Source organism: Nannobrachium achirus (assembly GCF_963921795.1).
Source record: "Nannobrachium achirus genome assembly, chromosome: 10".
Lineage (NCBI taxonomy): Eukaryota > Metazoa > Chordata > Actinopteri > Myctophiformes > Myctophidae > Nannobrachium > Nannobrachium achirus.
In genome coordinates, this window is record NC_137819.1 from 14,475,611 (window position 1) to 14,502,715 (window position 27,105).

General features: G+C 43.9%; 2 protein-coding genes across 3 annotated transcripts; both read right to left on the minus strand.

Annotated features, from left to right (window-relative positions):
* Window positions 1-3,703: 3,703 nt before the first annotated feature.
* On the minus strand, window positions 3,704-9,028 carry LOC308292848 (uncharacterized protein). The gene is made up of 5 exons (XM_080735272.1): window positions 8,928-9,028; window positions 8,286-8,392; window positions 6,767-7,823; window positions 6,526-6,632; window positions 3,704-4,758 (listed from the first exon to the last, which is right to left on the minus strand). The coding sequence occupies exons 2-5, from the start codon at window positions 8,322-8,324 to the stop codon at window positions 3,898-3,900; spliced, it is 2,064 nt and encodes a 687-aa protein (XP_080591398.1). The 5' UTR covers window positions 8,325-8,392; window positions 8,928-9,028; the 3' UTR covers window positions 3,704-3,897.
* Window positions 9,029-17,183: 8,155 nt separating this feature from the next.
* On the minus strand, window positions 17,184-26,282 carry LOC308292621 (uncharacterized protein). Of its 2 annotated transcripts, none has more exons than XM_080735009.1 (8): window positions 25,715-26,282; window positions 24,879-25,042; window positions 24,218-24,394; window positions 23,164-23,720; window positions 22,709-22,833; window positions 20,804-21,029; window positions 20,086-20,203; window positions 17,184-17,953 (listed from the first exon to the last, which is right to left on the minus strand). In XM_080735009.1, exons 1-8 carry the CDS (start codon window positions 25,923-25,925, stop codon window positions 17,594-17,596), a joined length of 1,938 nt encoding a protein of 645 aa, XP_080591135.1. In that variant the 5' UTR covers window positions 25,926-26,282; the 3' UTR covers window positions 17,184-17,593. The 2 variants fall into 2 exon arrangements, with proteins under 2 accessions (XP_080591135.1, XP_080591136.1); XM_080735010.1 differs by having other exon boundaries at window positions 24,218-24,428; window positions 25,715-25,831.
* Window positions 26,283-27,105: the final 823 nt, after the last annotated feature.

The window sequence follows — 27,105 nt, forward strand, 5'->3', positions numbered from 1 at the left end:
ACTGTATATACCATGATTATTCAATAATCATCTTCACCCGTGGCTATGATTTAATGCACAAATAAGTCTCAACATGGTGTGATTAATGTTCTTTTATGTTCTTTTAACAAACACACATCAAAAAACATTAGGCTTAGACAGTGAGTGAAATATAAATAAATACTTTGTGTTTAAAAAAAACAAAAAACAAGCTCTTAACCAATCTAAATGACAGCACTTTAGATTTATGTCAAATATGTCAATCTTGGGATACAATCTCACAAGGTTTCCATCAGGACAGATGAAAAACAACTTTTATGCTTGGCACTTAAACTGAAGTGACATTGACTGATTCATTCCAAACATTATCAAAGTATTGTGTGGTAACCCTCGACTTGCATCGGCAACCACTTTGAGAAACCCTGCTGTTATTTTTTTTAACATATTGGCTATTCAAAAATAGCAGATATACAAGCTCATGAGCTTCTAGGTCTGCTATTAAAAATAAATAAATAAATGCTAATTTGTGCAAATCTTTGAATATATGCTTTATTCTTTCAAAGCGATTTTTTTATGAACATCTTTGCTTCTTGGGGGTCCCTGGAACAAAATATTTTGAGAAGGGGGTCCGCGGTCAAATACAGTAGCCTACACAGTAGCCTACATATAATTCAAGGTGTCCTAAGCATAAAACTTTGTTCACCACAGATAAAGAAGAAAACCACTAGGATCTAGAGGACATCTTTCTGGGTTAAAGGTAGGTTAAGTGATTTAATTTAATTCAAATAATAACAAAATGGGTCTCTGTTCTGATAATACTAGTTAATATAGAGTGTTTGGTCCATATTTGGACACCAGCCTTTTCCCCTGTGAGGAGAAATAAAGCAGTTTCAGGCCCCGTACATACGGCAACGCTCTGTAGAGAAAACGGCGAGGTCCCGGGATATCTCCGTTTAGTTTTTCTTTTTATCAAGCGTTCATATGCAGCCGAAATTATGTAGTGTGTCCACGTCACCGTGTGAGCAACACAGAAACGCAAAAAGAAATAACGCATGTAGGCTTTTTCTGTCATACTAATCACAGATATAAAAAGCTAGATACCTCCTCCGCCGCTGCAGTTCATTAGCGCGACTGGTCAAACACCTCTGGCGGAAGAGCATAACTGTGGAACTGCGGAAGGCACTCTGCCCCCTCCAATGGGAAAGAGGGAGTCCTGCCAGTCCTGCATCTGATTGGACTACCGAGCTTCCCATTCTGTGACGCACAAGGAAGCCTCCTTCAGAATTCCCAAGAGCCCCGCCTCAGAATTCTGGAGGCTTGCGTAGAGTTATTGGGAGGCTTGCCAGCGGTCTTGGACCAGCACCCCCCAGCCGGAAGAGGCGTCTACCTTTCTATGTCTGTGATACTAATGCCCCATACGGAACGCCCTTCATAGCATTATGGTTTGGTGGCCGAGTGGTTAAGGCATTGTTTTTTCGACCCGAGCGGCCGGGGTTCGCGTCCCGCTCGGCCACCTCTTTCTACCAGCGCGGACACATTTCTTTTCCGGCCATTAAGTTATTATTATTATTATTACATTATTATCCATGACGGAGGCGTTGAGCCGACTCAGCGCGTTACCGAGTTATGTGAATAATGTAATAATAATAATGTAATAATAATAATAACTTTATCGCCGAAAAATGAGGTGGCCGTGCGGGACGCAAACCCCCGTCACTTGGGTCGAAAAACCAATGCCTTAACCACTCGGCCACCAAACCATAACACTGAGTAGGGCATTCCGTATGGGCGATTAGTAGAACAGAAAAGGTCTACATGCGTTGTTGCTTTTTGCGTTTCTGTGTCGCTCACACGGTGACGCGAGGGGAGAGAGGAGTCAGCTTTTCCACCCTACTTTGCGTTTCAAGATCGTTCCGTTTTTAACCCCCGAAAATGCCGTTGTCGTCTGAACGGAAGGCCTATCTGACTTTTCCTTTTGCGTTATTCTCGTTGCCAAAACGCAGTGTGAACGCCGCCTCAGTTGCCCTACCAAAACTGTTGGGTGACGGGCACTGAGTGCCACGCTATGAGCTTGTAGGTCTGCTATTAAAAATAAAATAAAAATAAATAAATAAATGCTAATTTGTGCAAATCTTTGAATATATGCTTTATTCTTTCAAAGCGATTTTTTTTTACGAACATCTTTGCTTCTTGGGGGTCCCTGGAACAAAATATTTTGAGAAGGGGGTCCGCGGTCAAATACAGTAGCCTACACAGTAGCCTACATATAATTCAAGGTGTCCTAAGCATAAAACTTTGTTCACCACAGATAAAGAAGAAAACCATTAGGATCTAGAGGACATCTTTCTGGGTTAAAGGTAGGTTAAGTGATTTCATTTAATTCAAATAATAACAAAATGGGTCTCTGTTCTGATAATACTTGTTAATATAGAGTGTTTGGTCCATATTTGGACACCAGCCTTTTCCCCTGTGAGGAGAAATAAAGCAGTTTCAGGCCCCGTACATACGGCAACGCTCTGTAGAGAAAACGGCGAGGTCCCGGGATATCTCCGTTTCGTTTTTCTTTTTATCAAGCGTTCATATGCAGCCGAAATGATGTAGTGTCCACGTCACCGTGTGAGCAACACAGAAACGCAAAAAGAAACGACACATGATGTAGGCTTTTTCTGTCGTACTAATGCCCCATACGGAACACCCTTCATAGCATTATGGTTTGGTGGCCGAGTGGTTAAGGCATTGTTTTTTCGACCCGAGCGGCCGGGGTTCGCGTCCCGCACGGCCACCTCTTTCTACCAGCGCGGACAATTTTTGTTTTCGGCGATAAAGTTATTATTATTACATTATTATCCATGACGGAGGCGATGAGCCGACTCAGCGCGTTACCGAGTTATGTGAATAATGTAATAATAATAATAACTTTATCGCCGAAAAATGAGGTGTCCGTGCGGGACGCGAACCCCCGCCGCTTGGGTCGGAAAAAACAATGCCTTAACCACTAGGCCACCAAACCATAACACTAAGTGAGGCATTCCGTATGGGCCATTAGTATAACAGAAAAAGTCTACATGCGTTGTTGCTTTTTGCGTTTCTGTGTCGCTCACACGGTGACGCGAGGGGAGAGAGGAGTCAGCTTTTCCACCCTACTTTGCGTTTCAAGATCGTTCCGTTTTTAACCCCCGAAAATGCCGTTGTCGTCTGAACGGAAGGCCTATCTGACTTTTCCTTTTGCGTTATTCTCGTTGCCAAAACGCAGTGTGAACGCCGCCTCAGTTGCTCTACCAAAACTGTTGGGTGACAGGTTTTCCAATCAGGATAGAGTGGGGCCTTCCTCCAATCATGGTCGAGTCTTATGTGCAACAAGGTCTGCCCCCACTTGATCATGATTGGAGGAAGGCCCCCTGGCCGCCTGTCACTTAAATGAAAACTGAAACGTAAATGAAATCACTTACCCTACCTTTAACACATCTGGTGCCAACCCCGAGTTTTCCGAGTTTGTATTGGTACTAACGCTGTGCCAACCCCGAGTTTCCCGAGTTTGGTCCGTTTTTGAAAAAGAAAAAAAAAAAAAAAAAAAATTTTCAACATTTTTTTTGGGACCTCCAGAAATGTATTAGGCATGATCGCGATTGTGAAATAGCATGTTTAACCCCCATACCAACCCATTCTTTCAAACATGGCAGCCATGTTTATTTACATCTGAAGAAAACATAATGGCCCATAAATCATGAATGCCTGAACGGATTTCCAAGCGTATTTTTTTGTTTGAAAGCTGTGAAAAGTGTGCACACACGTGGTGCATCAGCTAGGCATGGGCGTGCACTTTTTACACAATTGCACAATTACATGGAAGTCTATGGTAACCATGGCAATGTGGGACATTGAAGAGAAAAAATCATAGCAACATATATACAGTCAACATTATTTAGGGTGCGCTCCATGTAGAAAGGGTAGCTTGTGGGAGGCACGTCGTCGGTATAGAAGCGAGCGCACACTCTTGTACTGTGGCACGTCCTGTCGCGCGTCTCCGACTCCCGCCAACACCTGCTCATAAACCTTTTTTAAGGGAATCGACGGGTCGGCGTCCACAGCCTCCAGCATTCTCCTCTTCAGTGCACTGGTCTCGATGAGAGCCTCGTCCTTGGGATGGCTGTGTTTTGCCACGCGTATGACGGCGATGTTGGCAACCTCCACGTCCGTGTCAAACACAGGCGTTTGAAGGTAGGCACCGCAGAACTTTCGCCAACAGCGCCAGTGGATCTTATCTTTCTGCACCGTGTTCTTTTTGTAACGATACCCCTCGTGCACCAAGACCTTGCCTCTTCCGTTCCCTGGCTGTATGGAAGCCGTCGGTAGAGAGGAGCCACGTCGGGAGGCACGTCGTCGGTTTAGAATCGTCCTCACGGTCTTGAACTCTGGCACGTGGGCACGCACTCGGGCACCTAGAATCACCTGGTCGTACACCTCTTTTATTTTGCTCGATGGGTCCGCCTCCACTGCCTCCAACATTTTCCTCTTCAGTGCACTGGTCTCAATGAGATCCGCGTCGCTGGGATGGTCGTGCTGTGCCACTTGTATGACGGCGATGTTGGCAACCTCCTTGTCCATGTCAAACACGGGCGTATGAAGGTAGGCATTGCAGGCGTTCGTGCGCCAACAGCGCCAGAGGATCTTCTCTTTCTGCACCTTGTTCTTTTTGTAACGAAACCCCTCGTGTACCAAGACCTTGCCTCTTCCGATCCCTGGCTGGATGGTGGCCGTCGAATCAAAGGTTGCCCTCATCTGATAAAAATGAAGGTCATAGATAATGAAGGCGTTAATTACAAGCAGGTGTGTAAATGCAGCCTAAGCATTGTATTTTGGATTGAACTGTTTGAAGAACATTAGTAATACGAAAATGTTATAGCAGGGTCATCTTGCACAAATCCATTAATTACCCACATTACCATTTGCGCATTGACATGCAGCGTGCATAATGGTTTCTCAATGATCTGTTGCGTTTGAATATATTTCCTTCACAATAACAAACAAAGGGTAGCCTGCTGTACACAAATAGGAGATTCATCATTCATAACGTGGCTTTTTCTTTTTTTTTTTTTATCCAGTTTAAAAATATTCTGTGTGTTTGTCAGGCTGCTCCTCGCCTGTCTAGAGGTCTCATTCACAGAGCTTTTCGCGTTAACAACGAGGCGAGGGGGGCTAGATAGGAGCGGCGCGTAGCGCTGCGACTTTCTAGTTCAATACAACGGCGCATTACTTTCAGGGCCAGACTAACCATTGGACTAACCTGTGCTTAAGCGCCAGGGCCCGCCGCCTGGAAGGCCCTGTGTAGATCAAATAAAGCATTAAAAATATTTTTTCGCACCGTTATTTCTATGAAGACGTCTATGAAGACGTGGTGAGTGAGTCACAGTGAGCGTTATGCACGCAGCCACGCACACACTCTCTCTCTCATTATGGTTCATGCTCTCTCCCCCCCTCTCTCTCTCTGGCCAAGTCTATGCTGCGCTATGCACAGAGAGGCGATACGATTCGATGAATGTGAGAGAGCGCACTTTGTCCCAAACAGGGATAGTACTCCTCCCGCACCCAGGCTGGTGTATCAATGTGGAGCTTTTGTCTGCCCCGCTCTCCTTGAATCCTTCCCCGACCGGGTCCACGGGTGTTTCGCATTAACGACGAGTAATGTATTTTGTGTTGTTTTATTGTCAATCTTGACAAAATCACTGCACACGAGGCGACGCTGCCAAGCGAGCTTTCGTGTCAAGCATGCATGCACACAGGCACGTAAACAAAACAAGTCAGCGCGCACTGCTATGACGCGCGCATCAGACCAGTCCAGCAGTGTTTCTCAACAAGTCGTCCGCGGACCTAACTAGCGCCGCATGCATGCGAATCTGCGATGCATGCTTGCACAACACAGACATGCACTCGTCCCCGACACAGAGACCCACACACCGGTCCTCTCACATTTGGAAAACATTAACGCTTATAACGTTTTTGAAGCGATTAAAACATTTTTTGGGGAAAAACTTTAGAAAAATTTAATAAAAGAAATAATAAAAAAAATATTCGATTTTTCGACTCGTACTTTTTGAGTCGCCGTGAGCATGAGTCGATTTTCGAGTCGATTTTCGATTTTTTTTCACATCCCTAGCATGCAGTCCCCCTTTGGGTGCTAGGGTTTAACTGGAACCGGTTACCTACCTTACACTCATAGGGTTTAAATGGAACCTGTTACCTACCTTACACTCATAGGGTTTGAATGGAACCTGTTACCTACCTTACACTCATAGGGTTTGAATGGAACCTGTTACCTACCTTACACTCGTAGGGTTTGAATGGAACCTGTTACCTACCTTACACTCGTAGGGTTTGAATGGAACCTGTTACCCACCTTACACTCATAGGGTTTGAATGGAACCTGTTACCTACCTTACACTCATAGGGTTTGAATGGAACCTGTTACCTACCTTACACTCGTAGGGTTTGAATGGAACCTGTTACCCACCTTACACTCATAGGGTTTGAATGGAACCTGTTACCTACCTTACACTCATAGGGTTTCCTGGCCTGGTGAGTTTTCATATGGGCCTTGAGGCTATCTCGCCAGGTGAATTCTCGGCTACACTGCTCACAACTGAATGGTTTCTCTCCTGTGTGCAGACGTCACAAGCATGACATGTTAACCCCCATGTAACCCATTTAGAACGGGTACACATTATAGTGTATTATTATTGTATGCTTTAACTATTGAAAAATAGCAGATATACAAGATCTTCATCATCACCATGGTCTTCTTCGTCATCGACCTGGTCTGAGGACAGCGCCTGGTACTCATCACCGACCGGTTCTTCTGGACATGGTTGGAGGCCATTGGTCGGTTCTGGAGGAGGTTGATCATCATTGGTCGGTTCTGGACGAGGTTGACTGTCATTGGTCGGTTCTGGAGGAGGTTGACTGTCATTGGTGACAGTGACCTGCTGAGCGGTGTGCAGCGTGTCCAGCAGAGAGGGTAGCTTTAGGGAGGCACGTCGTCGGTTTAGAAGCGAGCGCACACTCTTGTACTGTGGCACGTCCTGTCGCGCGTCTCCGACTCCCGCCAACACCTGCTCATAAACCTTTTTTAAGGGAATCGACGGGTCGGCGTCCACAGCCTCCAGCATTCTCCTCTTCAGTGCACTGGTCTCGATGAGAGCCTCGTCCTTGGGATGGCCGTGTTTTGCCACGTGTATGACGGCGATGTTGGCAACCTCCACGTCCGCGTCAAACACAGGCGTTTGAAGGTAGGCACCGCAGAACTTTCGCCAACAGCGCCAGTGGATCTTCTCTTTCTGCACCGTGTTCTTTTTGTAACGATACCCCTCGTGCACTAAGACCTTGCCTCTTCCGTTCCCTGGCTGTATGGAAGCCGTCGGTAGAGAGGAGTCACGTCGGGAGGCACGTCGTCGGTTTAGAATCGTCCTCACGGTCTTGAACTCTGGCACGTGGGCACGCACTCGGGCACCTAGAATCACCTGGTCGTACACCTCTTTTATTTTGCTCGATGGGTCCGCCTCCACTGCCTCCAACATTTTCCTCTTCAGTGCACTGGTCTCAATGAGATCCGCGTCGCTGGGATGGTCGTGCTGTGCCACTTGTATGACGGCGATGTTGGCAACCTCCTTGTCCATGTCAAACACGGGCGTATGAAGGTAGGCATTGCAGGCCTTAGTGCGCCAACAGCGCCAGAGGATCTTCTCTTTCTGCACCTTGTTCTTTTTGTAACGAAACCCCTCGTGCACTAAGACCTTGCCTCTTCCGATCCCTGGCTGGATGGTGGCCGTCGAATCAAAGGTTGCCCTCATCTGACAAAAATAAAGGTCATAGATAATGAAGGCGTTAATGACAAGCAGGTGTGTAAATGCAGCCAGATCTACAAGCTCAAAACGCATCGCGCTGCGATGCATTTTGAGCTTGTAGATCGGCTATTTTTGCTTCTTTTGAATTGGAATCCTGAATAATATTTTTGTTATTTTTGAATTGGAATCCTATAATGTAACATTTTGATTTCATTTCAAACGCATTTAGTTATGTACTCATGTTAACTTAATGAACCTAAATACAAATACATTGGACATAAAAAAAATAATTTTAGTACGACTACACTAGTCATTAAGCTACTAATATAGACTGATGGAATTAAAGCAGGTCATGTTTGGAATTCTAACAGCTGAAATCAATTATAATATCAGTATTCCGGCATTAACCTGCGGGCCGAAATTAAGTAAAGTTGTCCATGTATGGTTTAAATGGAACCTGTTACCTACCTTACACTTGTAGGGTTTCCTGGCCTGGTGAGTTTTCATATGGGCCTTGAGGCTCTGCTGCCTGGTGAATTCTCTGCCACACTGCTCACAACTGAATGGTTTCTCTCCTGTGTGCAGACGTCACAAGCATGACATATTAGCCCCCATTTAATTGTCATACATTTTCACAATGGACTAGACTCACTAGAGTCAAACTAAATGTAGTGCCAACTATTTGACCCTTTGTCAGCCTTCTGATTGGTCCCTGACTGGCCAACCAGAAAAATCATTCTCTTTTGCTACCGGGGGCGGAGTTATGCAGTGGGACAAAGTCCACATTCTTCCATTAATATTAATGGCGAAAGTGTAGTTTTAAATTGATATTTATTTATATTTTTATTTAATTTTTTGCTTTGTCATGATAAATAGGAACATTTTGGAACAAAATGGAGTGAACACACAGCGAATATTTGTTGAAATTATAAAATAAATCGCTATGTGGATCTTGCATAGAAGTCTCCTGCTAGACACTTCATTGTGTGGTGCACTGGTGATGCGCGGTACGGCCACAATGCGGTACGGCGCGGCGCGGTCATGGCGATTTCGATGAGTATAATGAATAAGCTTCAACAAACTAGTTCACATGAACGATATCGATGTAACCTCGATTAGGTCCTTCCTCCTCCTCGCTCTCTCCGCCACCCGCAACCCAATCTTCATCATCACCATTGTCTTCTTCGTCATCGTCCTGGTCTGAGGACTCAACACTGGCTGGTTCTTCTGGACATGGTTGGAGGCCATTGGTCGGTTCTGGAGGAGGTTGACCATCATTGGTCGGTACTGGAGGAGGTTGATCATCATTGGTCGGTTCTGGAGGAGGTTGATCATCATTGATCGGTTCTGGAGGAGGTTGACTGTCATTGGTTGGTTCTGATGGAGCTTGGCCGTCATTGGTTGGTTCCGATGGAGCTTGTCCGTCACTGGTTGGTTCTGGACAAGGTTGGCTGTGATTGGTTGGTTCTAGATGAGGTTGAGAGAGAGAGAGAGAGAGAGAGAGAGAGTAAAATGTGTCTTTAGATTTTAGCCAAATGTTTCTATCAGCTGAGGGCAGGGAAAGCAGAGATACACGTATATGAACAGCACTAATATAATAAACAGTGTAAACCAGTGGTTCTCAAAATGTTTTAGCTCCAGTTCCCCTTATGCTGATTTCTTAAGCCAAGTACCTCCTTCCCCTGACCACAGCATTTTGCTTAGAAAAACAGGCATCAAAAGTCCAGTTCCAATGGCGATATGGTTTGAACACCAATATGTTCAAAATAAAACAGCATAATGGTAAATAAACATAGCTTTACATTCAATAATAGTTGCACTAGTCAAGTTATTGATGCAACTTGGTTTAACAATTTACAGGTGTCGTGAGCAGGTTCACACAAAGTCTGTTTGTTTTATCATTAACAGTAAAATACATGTTCTCCTGTACCCCCTGCAGTACCCCCATTTGAGAAACATAGAACGTACCCACACAAAGTTCAGAAACTTAACTTTGGTCCATTTTATCTCAGGTTTAATAATACCAATTGGTATTGTGTTTTATACCATTTTTATGGTTGATTAGTCACCTTTACAACAAGGTAACGATTTGTGTGAGAATCAATGGGGGTAAGTAAATTTACCCTGACCCAAACGCATCCAGGGCCTTATTTGGGTCCCTATCCAGGGCCATGCATTTGGGTCCCCATGACCCCATCCAGAGTCAATGGGGGTACATTTACTATAGGCTAATCATTTTGTATTTATTTATTTTTTGTCTTAGGAATGTGACAAATACAAAAAACTATTATTGAATTCAAGTCTCCATGGTGTGACTAATCAATAGAAAAAAATATTTTGGGGGTGAACTACTCCTTTAAGTACCTATATTTTGATGCTGATACTTTTGTCCATTTCCTCAATGTTTCCTCAGTGTTTCTCAAAGTGGGTTCCTTTAGAGGTGTCTAAATTGACCCATACAACTCTGACAGTGTACAAATCATAGACTGTAAAAAAAATATGGACGATGCAAAGCCATTGGTTTCTATGCGGCAAAAACGACGCTTTTTTGTCCCTTGTATGGGTGTCGCCATCATTGTTTGAACTCCAGGAATCATAAGGAATGCTATTGGCTGCCAACGGTCACGTGGAACCGCATGGATACATGGGAGAATGTGGTCGGAGCCTCCCGAAATACAGCACACGAAGAAGAACACGACAGGTGTCGGGTCCAGATCTGCGCGCCTGCCATATTAACTCTGCACATCCGGCGGTTGCAACTGACGGCACACAATATGATGTTGTGATTGGCTTTTCCTCTTCAAACCTTTATTGAACAAGGACTAACAACATCCCCCAAAGTAACTTTTAATAATAAATAACAGTACTGCATTAATTCTTATTGCCTTTAATAATAAATAACAGTATTGCATTAATTCTTATTGCCGAAAATTCCAAGTAACTTTTAATAATAAATAACAGTACTGAGGTACCCCCCTGAGGACCGGTGGTCTGCGAGAGACCTCAGTGTGAGTCAGCCGTCCTGCGGGGCTTTCTCACCGCCGACCACGGGGCGAGGTCCGTCACTGACCGTGAGTGGTGGTCTCCCGGTGGCCGTGAGTAGCCGCCCTGCGGGGGTCTCTCGCCGCTCCTCGAGGTCCGTGGTCGGCGGCGAGAGACCCCCGCAGGGCGGCTACTCACGGCCACCGTGCGGGGATCCGTCGACCCTCCACCGGGAGACCACCATCACGTGTTGACCACCACCCCGTGGTGACCGCGGCGAGAGACCCCCGCAGGGCGGCTGACTCACGGCTACCGTGTGGGGATCCGTCGACCCTCCACCGGGAGACCCGATGGTCACCTCGCCTCGCCGATGACCGTCACCTCGCCTCGCCGGTGACGGTCAGCGGCTCCGTGGTCAGCGGCGGAGGTCTCGCCGCTGACCACGGGACCAGCGGCGGGGGCCTCGCTGCTGCCCACCAGGGTGTCTCTCACCGCTGATATTTATAAAAGAAACTATTCACTATATTATTAATATAGAAACTATTTACTATATTATTATTATTACTATATTAAAATAAACTATTACTATATTATTAATATAGTAAATAGTTTCTTTTAATAATAAATATTCTTTAAAGAAACGTGTTATTTTCCTGTGTTCAATAAGAATTAATAATCCATGTAGCTGTAGTATTCTAAAAACGACTGGGCACCGGTGGCTGTGTTGGGTGGCGAAAACAGCCGATCTACAAGCCCACAAAGCGTTGCGCTTGCTATGCGTTTTGAGCTTGTAGGTCTGCTGTTTTCAGCCATATTTGTGACGTCAGTCGCAAGCGCCGGAAGAGAGCAGAAAAGGCAGAGCGAGAAGATCGAGTAGCGTGATTATGAATCCCACTGGGAAAGATGGATAACCACGCCCCGGACTCATTTTTGAAGCTTGTGATTGGCTGAACCGGACGTAGGGAGCGTTCCGTTGTAGTCACTTGGACTGCGCGAGGTGCACCAAAACCCAATTATCATGGCGTTTATCGTGCGCTTGCCCAGGCCGTAATATAACGATTGCATTCACCACGGCTTCGTAACTCGCGCGGCCTTGGTCCTGCTCTTCGCGCCCGAGCGCCGCCCGCTGGCCTTCGCGCCGCTTGCAATGTTGTGGACAATAACTGTGAAAACGAGCGCTCTATGCCGTTTCCATCCATCTTTCCCAGTGGGATCCATAATCAGGCGATCGAGTACCGACACCGCCTCAGTTTAGTTGGCCACACCCCCGCAACTTTATCATCAATTTTAACAAAACACATATCATGGTAATTGAAAGGCAGTTTTTTCACTGGCGACATGAACCATAAAGTATTTATGACGATTTTATTAAGGTTAGAAAATCAATGAGGACCATGAATGGAGTCCAATGGAGAATTTTTATTTTTGGTACCTCGCAGGGGGAAAACAGTGCAACTAGCGGCCAATCATGGGATCTTTCTCTTCCGGGAATGCTTCATGAATAATCCAGGGGATGGCAACTACACCCCTGGTACAAATGGAACCAAATTAACCCTAATGGGTCCAGTTGGTTCCATTTGTAAACTGTCAAAATTAAGAGGAGACCTTGAAATGTGAAAGTTTGATAAACATTGATGTACCTGCATCTGTGCTCAGTGTGACCAGCTGCTGAGCAGCGTGCAGTGTGTCCAGCAGCGCCCTCTGGTGGTGCAGGGTGTCCTCCATGTCGGACAGGGTGAGGTGGAACAGCTCCAGTATGTCCTCGGCCGCGGCCATCAGAACCCTGAGCGTCTCACCGCCCATATTCTGTCCTCTGCCCCGCTTCTGCTTGTGGACCACGTCCACCTCTCTGGCCGCGGTCTGCATCCTCCTCCTCACCTCCACCCGCAGGCTCAGCAGCAGGTCGGGCTCAAGCATGTTGCTTAAATTCTCTATTTTTCAAATGATGCGTTTGTTTCCTCTGCTTAATGTTTCGTGTGGAGCTCGTTGAGTTGTCTTCATTGTTGTTGAAATGTGTTAAAAAAAAAAAAAAAGTTCCCTCGCCGTCGCTACTACTCGCTGCTTTCTTTCTCTCCACAGCGGGCACGACAACAATAAACACCCATAGAGTATGTAAACACCGTGAGCCACTTCCGGGTCCTGTCCTGAATGAAGAGTAAAGGAAGGACACGTACGTGAAGGACAAGTAAAACCACAGCGCCCCTGCTGGAGGGAAAGATAAGAATATAAGAAGATAAGAGAACTTTATTGTCCATCAAATTTTGCATAAAATGGAAAAAAGACTTTGGGCAGTCAGTCAGTATACAACAATAAAACATACATAGAATACTCAAATTCATTAAAAACTATAGGCTACAAAATGCATCCCATGGCAGAAGTGATCAAGGGCTGTAGGGGTTGGATTGGAACTACCGGTATTTAAACATTTCCTTATTTAGAATGACTACAGCAGAGAGATGGCACAAATGTCTTGTAACCCTTATTTTTTTGATAGAGGTACTTCAAGCCTCCTGTTTGATGGTAACAGCACAAATGAGCGACGAAGAGGCTGAGTACAGTAGAGTCACTATACATTGCCTTTTTGGTGGTGTGGTTGTATAAGTAGACTATATAATATATATCCTTAAGTTGCAATTGTTTGTTTCCAATGATCTTACTTGCCTGATTAACTACCTGGGTGAGCTTGCTCCTATCTCTAACTGGTCCCATACCAAAGAAAGATAAATGATGGGTGGATGGACATGGGCCTGAATCAAATAGCCTAATCGTAGGCCTGTACGGTGTACCAGTAGGTGAATCGGCTACCTTGCAGGGGGTCTGCAACCTTTTTGACATGAAGTGCCATGTTTTTATTTTCTTGATAGTCAGTGTGGCATGTGAACATTAAGTTTGATCATGACACCATATCAAATGTTTATATTTCCAACTGATTTTTTTGACTGTCCATAGGCTATATGCATAACAACCTTTGTAATATTTTCTTTCAGGATGTAATGATCATTAGACTCCCACCTGTCTCCCAGACTGCTTGCAGTCAGAGTTGTCAGTTTAAATAATGTAGAATTATGTGCAGGATTCTAATATTTAATTTTAAAAGTAAAATCCTCTCTCACAAATATGCCAGTGTGCCAGTGACCCTCCAATGTTGGCAACCGTGCCTATGGGGCTTTTAAGCCGTGACATCATTTTGTAGGCAGAGGAGAATCTGCCCCCAGAGCATTTTCTGTCCCTCGCTATTTCAAAAAGCAACGACTAAAAAATAACGACTAAAGTATAATTCTAACACTTTCCTTTCAACAACAAAGAGAAGAAAAATGTGTAAATAGTAAAAATTGTAAAAAGATTCACGGAAACTGGGGGCAGAAATTCTCCTCTGCCTACAAAATGATGTCATACTTAACAGCCCCATAGGTTGCCTACCCCGGGCCCTGCACTATAGCATTTAAAGTTTTGCAATAACCCAGAAATGTCCACGTATTCACCAGGACCAGTCTACACTAAAAAGTCGATTCACGTAAAACTGCAACACCCCATTTTCATCATACATTACATACTGTCAGGGGCGTCACACCAAATTCTGGGCCCTGGGTACAAGGATTCACTGTGGGCCCCCCATGAATGTTGTTAACTATTGAAGCGCGGCACCGAGTGCCGCGCTGCAAGCTTGTAGATCTGCTATTTTTGAAAAATTGTGAAAATGTGTGCAAGAAACCCATGTTTCCATGTCAGTGATGCTCAAACGTTTTCATGTGAAGGAACCCCAAAATTATATGAATTTGGCCACGGACCCCCGTCTCAAAATATTTAGTTCCAGGGACTACCCCGGAAGCAAAATTTGAGTTACAAATGTTCGCTTAAAAAATACATATTCAAAGATTTGCACACATTTTCACGACTTATAAAAATAGCAGATCTACAAGCTTGCAGCGCGGCACTCGGTGCCGCGCTGTGAGCTTGTATATCTGCTATTTTTCAATAGCTAAAGTTACTAGGGCCCCTCCACCTTGGGCCCCAGTAACTCAGTCCCACTTTCCTACCCCTTGTGACGCCCCTGCATACTGTAGTGTCTAAAATGATCATCTGTTAGCTCATGATTATGTGTGGTGTTATAGCTTTATATATTGTGATAGCATCTATTAGTGTTTGTTCAGCAACAGGGGAGGGATGGAGACAACATTGAACTGAAAGCACTACAGATGCTGATAAAATCTCTCTCCTAAATTGGATGAAATTGGTGTCCCACCTGAAAATGTGTTTTCAGAGTGTTAGAGATTGGGAGAGCCCTGTTACTGAACCAACCCTCTATAACAGGGGTCTTCAATATGTTTCAGGCCAAGGACCCCTTATCAGAGAGAGACATGAAGCAGGGACCCCCTCCATTAGGCTACATACAATCTGACTAGCCATCATCAAAGAAAAGTTCTTTTCACTTTTGCAGCACTGCAGAAGTCTGTAATCGAGAGACTAGGCTACATATGACATAATCATATACTTTTTTTCCCCCTTTTTACTTATGTAAAAGTATCAATACTGTAATAAAAGTATTGTAAATTTGAAATACACATGTACAAAATTGTACTTAGTAAATGTCTACTTTACACCACTGGCTTCCTGTTGCTGTCAGGCAGAAACCTCTTATCTCCATATTTGTATTTTTTAAATTTTTGTTTTGTTTAGTCTTTTTGTAAATTAATGCCCACATGATCATGCTACAGCATTGCACCAAAAAGCATCAAGTAGCAGATTTGCAAGCTAAAAACACTGTGCGAGCTTGTAGATCTGCTACTCTTGAATTTGGATCCTGAAAAGAAAGAGTTTTGTATAATGAGGTTTCCACCTGACAAGAGACATACTTGTTTGACAGCACTATCAGCTCTGTTGTTTAAATTACTCATATTTTATCTCCCCAAAAATGGTCATGTAGTTCCACCTACTGGTCAGTTGTGGAACTGATCTGAAGTGTCAACTGAATGAATAAGTCTACATTTTATTCATAGGTTGGAGAACAAAGACCTTTCACCACAGAGAAGAATAATTCATCACTAGAAGGGCGGGGATCTTTAATGCAGTGAGTAGATAAGGCATATTAAGCTCAGTTTTACACTTCATGATGACATTATGCCAAAATAGACCATCTGCAGCAGTGGTTCTCAACCTCTTCACGATCAGGGCCCACTTCTCAAAAGCGTTGTGGGCTGTCGATCGTGTTCAGTGGTCAGATGGGTGGGCCACGTGCATTTTCACGATCAATCAATCCATTGTGTTCCAGCTTGGATCAATACACTGTGGCGTTATAGTGCTAGTTCAGGGCAGTCAACTCAAGGCAGCGCGCCACCCTGATCAGGTGATCAGTCACATGCTCTCTTTGCCTGATCAGGGCGGGTATTTAAACCTCTCTGCCTACCTGTTCATTCTGTCTTCTCTCCTGGCTGTGCTGCCGTCCGTTGCCCTGCTCGCTGTCTGCTGCTGCTGACCTTGAAGTTTTGAAATCCCACCGCCTCCCAGCATCCACCTGTAGGCTCCATTTCTAGATCCCCCTAGGAACATACATGGGCAACTGGCGGCCCGGGGGCCACATGCGGCCCCCACCTTCACTTAATTCGGCCCGCAGGTTAATACCAGAATACTGATACACTTATATTATTGATTTCAGCTGTTACAATTCCAAACATGACCTGCTTTAATTCCATCAGTCTATATTAGTAGCTTAATGACTAGTATAGTCGTATTAAAATGTTTTTTTTTTTTTTTTTTATTAATTAAGAAATAACAAAAAATTATTCAGGATTCCAATTCAAAAGAAGCAAAAATAGCCGATCTGCTGCGATGCGTTTTGAGCTTGTAGATCTGCTATTTTTGCTTCTTTTGTATGCAATACTAGAATGACAAATGTGACCCTCTGGAGTGAAGGTGGAAATATAGTGGCCCTCACCATCATCAAAGTTGCCCACCCCTGCCCTAGGAGGTCTTAATTAATTCCCTTGCCATATAACTTAGAACTAAAATGTTCATGCTTAGAGTGAATGAATAGAGACAGAGAGCCCTTACTCCAAACTATGCTTCCTATAACTATGCTCAATTCTGCTCAACACAATATATATCCTAAATTCAATCCTAGAGTTGTCTGACTGAATATATATTAAGGAATACGTTCCTATTCATCACAAAGAAAACTCATTTGTTTCAAGGTTTTAAAGAAAACAAACCATGATGTTTCTATTGTTATATAAATGTTTTAATATATTTTGATAAATTGATGATAAAGTAAGGAATGCTTCGAGGGCTTCTATCGGTTCAACCAAATGAAGACCCGCCCTCGTTTCCCTTCCACCCAATCGCATTTGTTTCTGGTTCCTTTCGGGACCAAAAAATGGGACCAAAATGATCAGATTTTAATTTGCTGAAATGGTGCCTTCAAAACGAGTCCGTAGAAACCGGTGTGTGACGTCACGCCACGGCTCCCTTTGTTCATTGTTTCTTACAGTCTATTATAGATTAAAACTGTAAAAACAGCATAAAATCCATTGAGAGAATCAACTCAACGAATAAACAAAGGTGAAAACATGTCGGTTGATAAATTCAGCAGCTTTACAGGTGTATACATTAGGTAGGTATGTGTTTTACGTATGAACAGTGGTGTGTTCTAGATCTTTTTTGTGCCGAGCTCATACGCCAGTGCAAAATGCCTATCAGATATGCTACTTTGAAAGGTACACAAGGGCATACACTGTTTTCTTCACAGCATACGCTGTATACACCCAAGTATGAGGTAGAACACAGCACTGCGTATAAAGTTACAGTTGTATGAAGTTTGTATTGACAGTTTCATGTTGCTGGCTGTCTGTCGACACAACAGATTCTTTGGTGAAACTTGGAGCTGTGTGGACCTTCATGCCAGTTACATTTGGACTGGTGCGGAGACTGCGGACTTTCATTTGGTTTAAATCTAGAGGTCTGTGGACCTTCATGTGAGTAAACATGGATCTCTTCTCCTGGTACTTCTTCCCGCAGACGCTGCACTCGTAGGGTTTTTCTCCCGTGTGCGTCAACATGTGACGCTTCAGGTCGATCTTCTGACAGAAGCCTTTGTCGCACAGCTGACAGCCAAACGGTTTCTCTTTGTTGTGGAACCTCTCGTGTATCTCCAGAGACACCTGTAGCCAACGAGACCAAATACAAGTGAATCGTTATTCATTTAGATGGAAAGCCCATTCATTTTTCTGATGAGAGATTTACAAAAATATGTGTTATTTTAAGCCTGGAAGCGAGCCATCCAGGCTCCTGGTGAACCATCACCATAAACATTCGATTAATTTCTGTGTCAAAACAAAACCATCATTGATAGGCAGTGTTGTATGTTGTGGTGAGTCTGTTGCATGAATATTGTGTACTGATGTAATGTTGTTCGCTCACAATTAAGGATGGGACGATAAGCGATATTATCGTTTATCGTGATAAAAAACACTCATGATAATCGTATCGTGGAGATTTAATTTATCGTGATATCGTCCTCCGTCGTGCAATGGGATCAATTCACCTTTTATTTGCCGAGCTGCAAATCTGCTTAATCCGGTACCACTTAAACCCTCTATAATTGGTAAAAGGTACTTATAATATACATACTTGATTATCTTTTTTTCACTCTCTATCAAATGTCTTTGCCAAAAAATAGCAGATCTACAAGCTCACAACGTGTCGTAGCGCAAATGTTCCGCCCCAGGATAATGGATTTTGATTATCGCGATAATATCGTAAATCGGGATTTCTTTTGTCACAATAATCGTGATATGACATTTTCATATCGTCCCATCCCTAAGAGTGAATAATTATTATTTAGATAGAAAGCCCATTAATTTTTCTGATGAGACATTTCTGAAAATATGTATTATTTTAAGCCTGGAAGCGAGCCATCCAGGCTCCTGGTGAACCATTACCATAAAACATTCGATTCATTTTTGTGTCAAAATAAAACCATCATTGACAGGCAGTGTTGTATGTTGTGGTGAGTCTGTTGCATGAATATTGTGTATTGATGTAATTTTGTTCGCTCACAATGCGTCGCCACCCTTTGTGAGCATGTAGATCAGCCATGTCCGCTATTATTTTCAAATATCTTTTAAAATGTAAGTAAACTAGAATATCGCCCGCCTTTGGCGGGCGAATCCTAGTGTTCGCACATAAATCCTTAGTCTAGTTGTGGGAAGAAAAGGATATCATCATCATCATGGCCCCAAATAACTTTTAAATATCTTGCAATTGGCGACGAGTCTCGACTCTTAATAAATCGGCAAGAGTGCCTCTCATTTTCAATACAAAGGCTAAGCTATATAAGCTCTCCATCATCAGCAATAGTAGTCAGTGGTGCGTGTTCCCCACACTCCCAAGCCCCCACCGTTGCGCTTAGGTTCACCGGGAAAAACTCGGTCGCGAGAGGCGGCATGGGTTCTGAAGGCAAAGGTGGAGTCAGTGACGTAGCGGCGGCTCCGGCAGAGAAGTATAGGTTCCACTTGCGCAAAGGCACGTCGCATCCGCATACGTCAGGGACGTTTACTTGAGAGACACGGAAGAAGGAGAGACTGTAAAGGATAAGTGATTGTCGTCTCAGGAAGAAGGACAGACCTTTCAGGAAGAATGATATGTGACGTAGCACCGTTAGCGGCTGAGGCAGAAAAGCGTGGCAAAGAAGGTAAAAGAATGCATAAAGAGACAATAAATAGCGACGGTCCAAAAGCGAGAGGTATGATTGTGCTGTTGGTTAAATGGTTTCGGGAATTGGGCCGTGGGTCTGTGCTAACATAGCTGCAGTGTAGCAGCGGGATACAGTACAGGGGGCGAGATTAACTTCTCAGGGAGTGGCTAACTTCTAAGTTGTATATAAGGATAAATGGATCTAATAAATCTCTGCTGTCAGGTAGAAACCAGCTACAGTAACTCCAAAATGTTAATTCTTCAGGATAAAAGAAAAAAAGAAAAACAACAACATCCAGCTTTTACTCATTTTCTTTTTTAAACAACTCACAGACATAAAGGGTATGAAAAATATATAAATTAAAGAGGGCTAAACGGGTGGAGTTAGCTGGTTTGGCAGACAGTGTGAGGATCCAGTGAGTGCAGTTAAGAGGTTTTGGCTGAAGCGCTTTTTACTACTTGTCAATATTTCTTTTTTAACCAACACACAGATGTAAAGGATGTTCAATAGCACTGATTTATGAAAAAAAGAAAAGAAAAAAAGGTTAGCTGGTTTCTGCCGGACGACGAAATAATGAATGAATGAATGAAAGAATACCTTCTGGCGAAAGCGTTTCCCACACAGGCTACAGATGAAGGGTTTCTCCCCGGTGTGAATTCTCATGTGTGAGTCCAGGTTTCCGACCTGCCGGAAGGTTTTACTGCACACCGTACAGCTGTAAGGTAAACACAACGTTTTACTGAACACCGTACAGCTGCAGGGTAAAGACAACGTAAGGTTTATTTATAAAACTAAATGTTACAACGGAATAAAACCGAATGGTTCCAGGTGATCAACCCCTACACCCCCACTCGTTCACTTAGATCAGCCAACACAGGGATGCTGACCGAACCCTCGCTAAAAGCTCCAGGGCAAAAATCCACTCGTCCGAGACAGTTTGCCCTCTTGTCTCCCAAGTTGTGGAATAAACTCCCTGTCGCACTTAGAACAACGGACTCACTAGCTACCTTTCGCCGTGGACTGAAGACTCACCTTTTCAGACTCCACCTAAACCCTTAGCACTACAGTAAAATCAATGACCATACATGAAGCTAGTTAGCATTTGTTTTGTTTAGGTTTCTTTAGAACTTTGATTATATTGTGTTTTCTCTAGATAGATATCCATTTACATTGTTATATTGCTGTTAATGTACTGACCTATTATCTTGTTTATTATTGTGATGTTGTATCTGCTTATTGTAAGTCGCTTTGGATTAAAAGTGTCTGCTAAATGCCTAAACTGTAAACTGCAGGTGTGAATGGGTTTAATCTTCACCTGTATGGTTTCTCTCCAGTGTGTATTCTCTTGTGGACGTCCAGGTGTTGGCTCAGGGTGAAGCTCTTCCCACAGACGTCACAGGCGTGCGCCCTGGTCTTGTCCCCGCCGTGGCTCCTGAGGTGGCGCCGCAGCACGCCCTGCTCCGGGAAGGTTTTCCCGCAGAACTCGCAGATGAACGGCCACTCCTCCGCACCGTGCAGCTTCATGTGTCGCTCCAGAGAACCTGCCATGATGGGAAATGTACGGTAATGAATGACTCCTCATACCACTGGTGGAAAAAAGGTACTCACATTTTTCTACTTAAAGGGGCTCCCATATAACTCTACGACGGGGCTCCCAGCCGGCCCAGACGTCTCGCGAGAAGGCGAGAATCTCGCCTGGGCAGAGAAAGCGAAACTCCACTGGCCGGTTCTGATGCTTTGCATGCTGCTGACGCAATAACACTGTGCATCTCTTGGACGATTCATTTAAAAAAAAATACTTTGGAGCGGCCGAAAAATGCACTTTTGGGAGATGATGAAGAGCCTGTTTTAGCTGTGGGGAAGGAGCAACAGATCTCAGAACAGATGCAGCAATGAGGGAAATACGCCTAACCAGTTAGGACATTCTATGAAAACATGCACATTCGGACATGCTGTCCCCCCCCCTTCTGTGTTGCCTAGAACTGGAGGATTGATTGTGGGGTCATGTGATCTGTGACATCATGAAGGTGTACTCTGCAAGGCAAAGAGTACACTTTCATGATGTCACTGATCACATGATAGACGATCTACAAGCTCACAAAGTGTCACATCGCGACACATTGTGAGCTTGTAGATTGGCTATTTTTCAATGGCCGAAATGTATACAGGGCTGAAGTGGATAATGTGTTTTGTAATCCAAATCTACAAAGTAACTAGTAACTCAAGTTTTACAATAATTATATCAGAGTAAGAGCATGGTATTTGGCTCTGAGATGCAGTGGAGTAGAAGTAAAAGTACTGACAATTGGAAACACTCCAGTAAAGTAAAAATACCTCAAAATGGTTCCCAAGTACAGTACTTGATTAACCCATTTAGGCCTAGAATTATTGACTGCTTTAACTATTGAAAAATAGCAGATATACAAGCTCGCAGCCCGGCACTCGTAGATCTGCTATTTTTTTTAAATCATGATTTTTCTTTGCAAGTCTTTGAATATATCTATTTAAAAGCAAACATTTGTAACTCAAATATTTGCTTCTGGGTGGTCCCTGGAACAACATATTTTGAGATGGGGGTCCGTGGCTAAATACCTGTAATTTTGGGGTCCTTGACATGAAAAGGTTTGAGAACCACTGATTTAGAGGAAGGATTTAGAAGTCGGGTCAAAGATATTCAAAGACTTGCACACATTTTCACGATTTTTCAAAAATAGCCGATCTACAAGCTCGCAGCGCGGCACGAGTGCCGCGCTGTGAGCTTGTATATCTGCTATTTTTCTAAAGTTAAAGCATACTATAATGGTTAAAGTGGTTAAAATCTAACGCGACTCGGGCGCGTTCCAGGTATTTGAGAGTTAAATTGTACTGAGTTACTCTACACCATTGCTCGTCACATTCTGTCCTCAAATCTCTTGAGTAATTAAGTTAAAGGGATAGTTCCCCCAAAAATAATGTTTCATCTATCGATTACTCACCTCATGGGGACTTGAATTCATAGATATATTCTTTAGTTTTTGTCGCATTCCTTAGCTAATAATTGGATGACCCTGTGGAGACACAAAGAGTCTCCACAAAGAGTCTCTTCAAATTACTGGCTTAGAAATTGCCACAGAAACAACATCAAAATCCATGAATTCTAGTTCCATGGGAGAGTAGTCATTTTGGTGGGTGAACTACTCCTTTTAATCTAATATCCACAAACTCCAGGTGATGGACACACCTTTCCGTGGGAAGTCCTTGCCGCAGTCTTTGCAGCTGTAGGGTTTGAGTCCGGTGTGAACTCTCATGTGCTGATCCATGTCGCGCACGCTGATGCCACACACCTCACACTCACTGAGCGTCTTCCTGCAGACAGACAGAGTCAGACAGACAGACAGACAAACAGATTATTGATTCAGTCACCAGAGGCAGCACAGCAGTTAAAGTACAGATACACATAAAACTCGAAAAAGTGCTCCTTGGAGCAAAATTCATAAATGAAAAATATGTTTTTTTTCTTTTTGGAAATAATAATAATACAAGTAATAATATTTTTTTTTTTTTAAAAAGGAAAGGAAACAAAAAATAAGAGGACCCATAAAAATGGGTCCGCGACCCACAAATGTGTCCCGACCCAGTGTTTGGGAAACAATTACCCTACAGCGTTACTGACGACTAAGAAGAACACAGTTTTACCTGTGAGCCTGCAGGTGAACCTTCAGATCGTCTGCAGAGTCCAAGCGTTCGCCACACACCCCGCACCGCACGGCCGGCTCATTCAAATGTCTCTCCGCGTGTCTGATGAGGTTTCCCTTGTTCTGAAAGGCACCGCCGCACACTTTGCAGCAGTGATAGACAGCGGTTAATACCTGCTTCCTGCGCTTGGCTTTGACAGCTCTGGAAGCGCCTCTGTGCGCCGCCCGCGCGTGTCTCTTGAGCTCGGCATTCTTAGCGAAGCCCTGGCCGCAAACCCTGCAGCTGAACGGCGTCTGACTGGCGTGCGATTTGGCGTGCCTCTCCAGGGAGCTCGCGTGGCAGAAGTCTTTCCCGCAGATGGTACATTTGTAGGGTTTCTCTGCCGAGTGGGTCCTCATGTGCGTGGTCAGGTTGCCCTTCTGGTTGAAACCCTTGCTGCACACGTGGCAGCCAAAGGGTTTCTCCCCGGTGTGCCGACGCCGGTGCATCTCCTGGGCGCGGAGCGACGGGAACTTCTTGCCGCAGACGTCGCACGTCCGGCCGACCTCTCTGTGAGCCTGTGAAGTCAGGGATTGGAAGATATATAAAAATATCTTGTCGTGACGGTGGTGGAAAGGGTACTCACGCACTCACACACTCAAGTAAAATGTGTCAATACTGCAATGTAGAAACAAGTCCAGTAATCAAAAGTACAAGAGTTGCATTAAAATATACTACCAAAAAGTTCTGTTTCACAAGTTATCATGTCTAAAATGTATTAGGAACATTTAGAAAATAGCAGCTCTACAAGCTTGGAGCTCAAAGTTGTGAGCGTGTAGCTTGTCCACTCTCAGAATTATGGTGGCCCTTGAAATAAAAGGTTTGATAACCACTGTGCTATATTAAATTTAACAGAGCCTTCATTAGTATCATTGGCAATGGTAACACCTGTGAAGGAAGTGAGAAGAGACCCAACTTCTCTCCAAAATGGCCTCTGTGCATAGAGCCTATAGTGTGGTTATGCCCTGCAGGGGCAAACACACACTAAATAAAGGATAGTTGTGCCCGTCTGTACCTGGAGGTGGCATCTCAGCTCGTCCGTGGTGTCCAGGTTGTCGCCACACAGGCCACACAGTCGGCCCTTCTCTCTGAGGTGCTTGTCCACGTGCCTGAGCAGAAAGCCTTTGGTGACGAAGCGCTGTCTGCACACCCTGCAGTGCTGGGGGCCTCCCTCCTCTGCCCTGCTGCCCACCTGAGCAATCCAGGAGTGGGGAAAACAGCACTCACTAAAATGTATTAAAAAGATGTATTGAAAACTGCCAAAGTTATTTTAAATGGTAAAATGGTAAATGGTGCATTCATATGCGCTTTTATCCAAGGTGCTTTACATAGATTGTGCATTACCAACCTGCTCACCGGGAGCAATTAGGGTTTCAGAGTCTTGCTAAAGGACCCTTCGACATTAACTCAGGGTGAGCCTGGATTCGAACTGGGAACCCTTCGGGAACCCTTCGTGCTCTAATAACGGTTTCTCTACCCCTGAGCTATGCCGCCTCTTACTACTTTAAATAGGGCTGAATGTTTTGTAAATAATCGACATCTACAAAATACTACAGCTTTCAAATAATTGTAGTTGAGTAAAAGTACAATATTTGTCTCTAGTATAACATTTGTCATCCTTTAATAATAACATTTTACAATCTTGTAAATTAAAGTTACTAATCAATCAATCAAACCTCATTTTCAACATCCTCTGCCTTGCAGTCAACCTCCTTTTCGGCCTCATGATTGACAGGGCTGGTCAGAGGGGGAGGGGTTTCCTCATGATTGACAGGGCTGGTGGGAAGGGGAGGGGTTTTCTCAGCTCTGCTCTGATTGGATGAGGTGGTGGGTGAAGGATCTGCAGGGAACCAATAGCAGGTTACTTCTGACTTATTACAGTACAAGAACTAAGAATGATGTTTTTCAAAGTGACTGTTGCCACTCTGCAGTTATCCATTGGATTTAACATTATTTTGATCTACAAGAGTAAGGATTTACTAAGTGGGTATGACCTTTGGGCAAGTAGATCATGACCTGTACTCACCTGATGGACAAGTGCCTCTGAGACCTTAGTGTCAAACCCTGTGTGTGTGTGTGTGTGTGTGTGTGTGTGTGTGTGTGTGTGTGTGTGTGTGTGTGTGTGTGTGTGTGTGTGTGTGTGTGTGTGTATTGTCACATACTGTAGGCTGCAGGCTGCTATAGCCATACAAATACAATGAAATACTTTTGCTAAAGAGCACAACTGCCTTAAGACACATGGTCGGATTGGTCGCAACAACTGACAAAGGTGTAAACCCACATAAATATGCAGGTTACACAATACACATATGTTTGATGATCTGATCTTATTTTACTCAGCAACTCAGATCCGTGTGTTTGTTGTGTAGTACAAACTAAATGGTTTCACATGTAGCTGCCCTAAGTTCTTCTGCCCGGCAGCAGGTGTCACTGTTGTGCAGCATGTGGATTAAATCTCAGTGGAGCTGTTCTGTTCATCCAGTGTGTATTATTTTAATGTTAATGAACCTACCTGCAGTTGTTCTTTTTGTTGTTTTCTCCAACTCGGTGAAGATGTGAGAGACAGCGTCCATCAGTCTGTCTGTCACCAGCACACGGAGGACGGACAGACCGTTACCTTTACGTCTTTTATCTGAATCCGAACGTCTAGATTTCAATAAAACTATGATGTCTTCTGCTGCTGAAACCAGCTGCTGCTTGATCACTGAGTCTATCGATGACATGGTTACTACACCTTACTGTTTCAATAATAACTGTAGACTTATAGGGCTGAGCAATATCCGGACACAATCAAATCATACGGTTTATACCTCAATATCGATATTGTGGGGATGGCAAAGTAATTACACACGGAGAGATGTTTGGTGAATGATTCATGTCTACATGACAATATCGTTTAATATCAATAGTAATAGAACAACTACAAGTGGATAATGTAAATAATTAATGACGTTATTACTTAGTAATTACAACACTTTTGTAATCCACCCATCCACGACATCCTAAATACGAGACGACAATAGTGTCATATCACAATAATATCGACATATCGCCCAGCCCTAGTTTATATTAGTTTACTTTACTTTATTTGAGTCATAATGTTTTATTTCTTCTGTCAGAAAAGAAAACAAAGAAAGAACGGTGAAAATGTAAACAAACACAGCGGCGGATCACTTCCGGGTTACATCAAGGAGAATCTAGAAGAAGGAGAGGCCGAAAACGTCACTTTCTACGAACACTGGTTCTCAACCGCTATGTTCTCAACCTGTGGGTCGGTCTCCAAATTATTAACTTAATGTGCAACATTGTTTTCTCGCTCAACAGTAAACAAACCAACATAAAGTTTTAAGTGTATAGAGGGTATCTGCACATTTCTAAAGTGACAATTTAAGGACTTTTTAATATCTCTACATGACAAATAAAAACATTGGCCAAATTGTCAAATATTAGAGGCAGAAATAAATTGTGAAAATAGCCGATCAGGTTAGGTAGATCAGGTTGAGAACCACTGTCCTAGAAGAGGGTGCATGGGATCTTCTTTGTGGAATTGTCCCATTGTGGGACAAGGGACAGACACCTGTCCCCCTCATGTCTGTGAATAATAGGTTTTATTGAAAGAGTTTCAAAGTATTTGCGTTCAGTCTTTTGTGGTCTATCTGAGTGGGGGCGTGTTTATCTGAGTGGGGATGTGGTCTATATGAGTGGGGGTGTGGTCAATGAAAGCATGGGTCAGAGCATGGGGCATGACCATGTGGAGAGCACATGTCTGAACTTCTCCTCTCCTCTCCTCTCAAGCATCTTATGTTAGTCTCACAGAAAAATGACAGCTCACCAAATGCCATCAGTGGAGAAACAGATTCATAAAATGTCTTAGTTAGATCCATCAATAAATCAATCAACCAT